The following is a 5,013-nucleotide window of genomic DNA, read 5'->3' on the forward strand; positions in this document are numbered from 1 at the left end:
TCCCCCAGCTCCACAGAAGGGAAGAAAGAGAAGCTGAGACCTATGAAATTCACAAGGTAACTTCAGTAGCTTTATGTACACAGGAAGCCGGTTTCTATAGGTAAATAATTGACAAGTATGAGACTAAGAATAACATTATTTAATCAAAGGCAAAATAGTTAGATAAAATAATATTACAGGCGTTTAATAACAGAAATAATATTTTTCTGGAAAAGATGGAATTTCTAATTATAGCCATATTATTATAGGTGAATATGCTGAAGATGTGTCTATTCAAGTAGAGTCCTCACTGAATCCCTTAGTTCCTGGTTCCTCATGCTGTAGATGAGGGGGTTCACTGCTGGAGGCACCACCGAGTAAAGAAATGACACCTCCACATCCAGGGATGGGGAAGTGAAGTAGGGGGGCTTCAGGTAGGCAAACATGGCAGTGCTGACCATAAGGGAGACCACGGCCAGGTGAGGGAGGCATGTGGAAAAGGCTTTGTGCCTGCCCTGCTCAGAGGGAATCCTCAGCACTGCCCTGAAGATCTGAATATAAGAAATAACAATGAAAATAGAACAACTAAATAATATAGAAATACTTAGTACAAGTGCCCCAACTTCCCTGAGGTAGACACCTGAGCAGGAGAGCTTGAGGATCTGGGGGACTTCACAGAAGAACTGGTTCACAGCATTGCCATGGCAAAGGGGTAGAGAAAACGTAGTGGCCGTGTGCAGGACAGCATTGAGAAAGCCACTGCCCCAGGCAGCTGCTGCCATCTGGGCACAAGCTCTGCTGCCCACGAGGCTCCCGTAGTGCAGGGGCTTGCAGATGGCAATGTAGCGGTCGTAGGCCATGACGGTGAGAAGGAAATACTCTGCTCCAACCAAGAAGAAGAAAAAGAAGACCTGTGCAACACATCCTTGATAGGAGATGGCCCTTGTGTCCCAGAGGGCATTGGCCATGGCTTTGGGCAGAGTGGTGGAGATGCAGCCCAGGTCCAGGAGGGCAAGGTTGAGGAGGAAGAAGTACATGGGGGTGTGGAGGCGGTGGTTGCAGGCTACGGCGCTGAGGATGAGGCCGTTGCCCAGGAGGGCAGCCAGGTAGATGCCCAGGAAGAGCACAAAGTGCAGGAGCTGCAGCTCGCGCGTGTCTGCGAATGCCAGCAGCAGGAACTTGCTCACAGAGCTGCTGTTGGACATTTGCTTTGGACATGGAGACTGCAAAATGAGAAACAAATATACATACATAGAGTCTTATGAGTAAAGTCTCTGACTAAAATTCAATTCCGAGTGAAAGCCTTACATTCCCTGTTTTCAAGAGGACCTTTGTCTATCTCCCTGTCTGGAGCCCTGCTTTGTGCTTGCTGAGTATCCTGTACACAGCAGCCAATTCTGCCCATCAGCCCCCAGTGTGCCACTTATGCTCCACTGCACTGGCAAATGTCATTGCTGTGGGGGAAAGCCCAGCCAGAGGTCACATCCAGGAGGGCTGCTCTGTCCATTCCCTGGTGCCCAGCGGCTGGCTGCTTGCACCACTCACCTTGGGGATGGATGCACACAGAGGCTGTGCTGAAAAACCACATCTCCCTGTCTGCAGCTCCTAAAGAACAGCTCAGAAAAGCCCTGGTGCAGTCTGTAAGCAGACAGAAAAGAAGGGATACTCTCACGTTCATCACTAAACTGTTTGTGTCTCAGTTCAATGCAATAGGAAGCTCAGTCACCAGTGCAAATCCAACTACCGCATTAACATAGAGCCTGCCCCACAATCAGAGCAGGAAGAGGCAGGCAGAGAGTGCAGAAAGTGCCTTCTCTTTGAAGGCAGCCCCTGCACTACCCTTCCTCTGCCCAAGCCCCTGGGCACCCAGGCAGGCTGAGTGCAGGGACCCTGCTCTGCACCAAAGCCCTGCACACCCCTGTCTGCACCCCCGGCTTCTCCTTCCTCCAGGACCTGCAGCTGCATTGCCCTCCAGCCAGAGACTTACCGGGTTCAGGGCTGGGAAGTGTTCTCCCCCAGTGAGCTCTGTGCATCCTGCCACTTCTGCCTGCCTTTAAGCACTCTGTCTCTGCAGGCAGTGCCCCCAGCCCTGCTGCGCTGTGCAGAGGAGCTGCTCCTGGCCACAGCTGTCTCTCTGCACCACGGCCCTCTTGCCACGAGCTCTCTCTGTCCCACGAGCCCGGCCCAGCTCAGCAGCACAGCACCAGCCCAAGGCACTGCAATCACCCCTCTGGGGGCTTTGCTGATGAGCCCACGAACCTCAGGCACTCAGAGACAATTGAAGACAGCTCTCCAGAAGTCCAAGTCAGAGGCAAGTTTCCTGCAGTGTCCCCCTGAGGGCCACCACTGACACAGCCTCCCTTGGAGCTCGTTAGAGCAGAACCCTGGAGGCAGTGAGGACAAGGAGACAAAGGCAATGTGAAGGTGACACTGATGTGTAGGAAAAGTGGATGTGTGTCACCAAGCACAAGGGCCAGGCCTTGACTCCAAGTGCTTCGGAAGGGAGATCCTTTCCTTGACAGTGTGAGGAATGTTTTAACAATTCGTGTCCATAAAGAACAATTCTGTTTGAATCCTGTCTGCCTCTGGGCCCTGCACTGGCAATTCAATTCTTGAACCACAGATGCAGTGTGTCCCAGTCTCCCCTTCATTCCTCATTCTAGTCAATTTATCACTTCTTAAATTTATGAACCTGTTTGCTTTTGTTATTCCGGACTTCTATTTCTAACACTGCTATAGATGTGTCTGTGAATGGCTGGGGAAGAATGTTTTAATTACTCGTGTGTCTGGGAGTTTTAGAACAACTGATAAAAACTAGTGACGGTTATGGGATACTATGTGGATCTTTGGTATCTGGTTAGGGGGGGCCGAGAGATAAAGAGGAAGGAGAAAGAAGCTGAAGGACGGCTGGGAGACAAGATTTGAAGAAGGTGTTCTGTAAACTTGGGATGGTGCCCAGTAAGTACAAAGGGGGAGAGGAAGACTGCGAGCCTTCAGCATGGAAGACCCTTAGAGACCCCCAGAAGAGACCCCAGAGGAGACTGCGCATTCTCCAGTAGGAGGGACTGCACCCCGGAAGCTAATTTTAATAATCTATTTTTTTTAGAAGTAGTAATGAATATGTATTAGTCTAGGAGCATAAAAATCAGCTGCTTGATGTAACTGGTGTGCGTCCTGGTGGAGCGGAGACTCCCGGTGCACCCAGCGCTGTTTGCTTACCTCTATTCCTTTATATTCTTTCAATAAATCCTATTTTTTTATTTAATCCTAATTTGAATCCTGAGCCATTTATAACAACAGGTTGCTCAGGGCTCTTTGTGGGGCAGTAGGAGATGGGGATGTGCATTGTCAAGTGCAGGAGAATGGTACAACCCCTGCCTGGTTCTTAGGTGAGGGCAAAGAGGCAATAAGGCCATGATGCTGTAATGATCATCTGTCTCCTCGTAGGTCTCAGTGACAGAGAAAACAGACATAGCCATGGACACAAAGACCTGGTCCTCTTGGGACTTTCAGCCTTGTCACAGCCCTCTACCCTGTCTATACATGGCTTTGCTAGGGACTCCGAGACCTCCATATCTTTCCTTTTTGGCTGCAGGCCCTTATCTCTGTGCTGTCACAGCAGATCTGAGCTGAGCATGATAACTCAGATCTTCTTGGTGGCCATGCTCCTCGTAAGGCAGCTCTGTAGGAAGCTGGCCTGGTTCCTCGTGAGCAAGCACGACTGTTAGTATGGCATCCCTCATTGTACCCAGGGCCTCCTCCTCCTGGCCACTACTCACTCAGCAGGGTCCCAATGTGCAATGTCAGCAGGCAGGCAGTTCAACCTTAGTGTAATTCTGCTATCTCTAACCAGACAGCAGCAGTAGCAAGAGTTGCAGAGAAATTTGGATAATTCAGGAGTAACCAGTTGAATGGAATTGCAGCACAATCACAGAAGGGTAGGGGACGGAAGGCTGTCAGGTTCCACATTTGCTGCGCTTTCTTCTCATGCATGCTGTCAGTTTGTCTGGAGCTGTGTCCTGAATGTTATGGGGCTGTGCAGGTCAAAATTAGACGGGCCAAAGCCCATCTGGAGCTCAATCCATCTATAACTGTCAAAGACAATAAAAATAAATAAATAAATAAATAAAAATACTTTAAATGAAGGAAGATTAGGGAGAATCATAATGCTTTATTGGAATTTGGGGGAAAAACATGGTGACAAGGGATGAGACACTTAATGCATTCTTTGCCTCTGTTACTAGCAGCAAGACCAGTTGTTTCCCTGGATATTTCTTCCTCCTCATGGCTGGTGCCATACTTCCATTGCACACTTTCTGGCATTTTTTTCTCTCCTGCTCTTTCCTACGACCAAAGAAAGCTCTATCAGGGTGGAAACCACTCCTGAAGTAGGCATCCCAACCCAGCAGCCTCCTTGCGGCCTCTCAGCCAACCAGTCAGACACAAGTCACCTCAGCAGCAGCTTCCAAGCCAGGGGCCTGCTGCTGGCCTTGCAGCTTCTTGGCTACACACAGCCAAGCCTTGTGCCTGCTGCTGCCCACTCATGGACTCAAGCAGAAGGGACAGGACAACCCATCTGGGGGCCTTCTTTCTGCCTGGGTCGTCCTGGCTCTGGAGGCAGAGGGGATCCCCCAGTCAGCATGCCAAGCAGGTGCCTTCTGCTGGCCTAGCAGGGCCACTGCCAGATGTCAGCCCAAAAGTGCAGCTCCCAGGGAGAAGTCAAGGCTGACCTGCCACCTCCAGACACAAGTGACCTCACAGTCACTGCCACAGTCACATTCCTCCTGCAGGGCCATGAGATCCTGAGGTAGATCTGAGATTTCTCTAGCCCCTTCGGTATCTCTTTTTCACTTTCTGTGTTACAGATTCAGCCAAGTTTTAGTAGGAGTGTTTGGTGTTCTGCTTGTGCTGTCAGGTCTGTGGTTAAGGTATGGACAAGCTCTGTGGTTAATTGGTGTTTTTTGTCTATCAAGGAGTCTAGGGTTAAATAAGGCATTTTAATGTATGTGTTAAGTGAAAGGATTACGATTATCA

At 49.8% G+C, this 5,013-nt stretch overlaps 1 protein-coding gene across 1 annotated transcript; it reads right to left on the minus strand.

The window, feature by feature from the left end:
- Positions 1 to 269: 269 nt before the first annotated feature.
- Positions 270 to 1,184, minus strand: LOC311428147 (olfactory receptor 14J1-like; the record flags this gene model as incomplete). The annotated part of the gene is made up of 1 exon (XM_084539696.1): positions 270 to 1,184. One exon carries the CDS (start codon positions 1,182 to 1,184, stop codon positions 270 to 272), a length of 915 nt encoding a protein of 304 aa, XP_084395822.1.
- Positions 1,185 to 5,013: the final 3,829 nt, after the last annotated feature.

This window comes from Aythya ferina (assembly GCF_964211825.1).
Source record: "Aythya ferina genome assembly, contig: HAP1_SCAFFOLD_29, whole genome shotgun sequence".
In the NCBI taxonomy this organism is placed as follows: domain Eukaryota; kingdom Metazoa; phylum Chordata; class Aves; order Anseriformes; family Anatidae; genus Aythya; species Aythya ferina.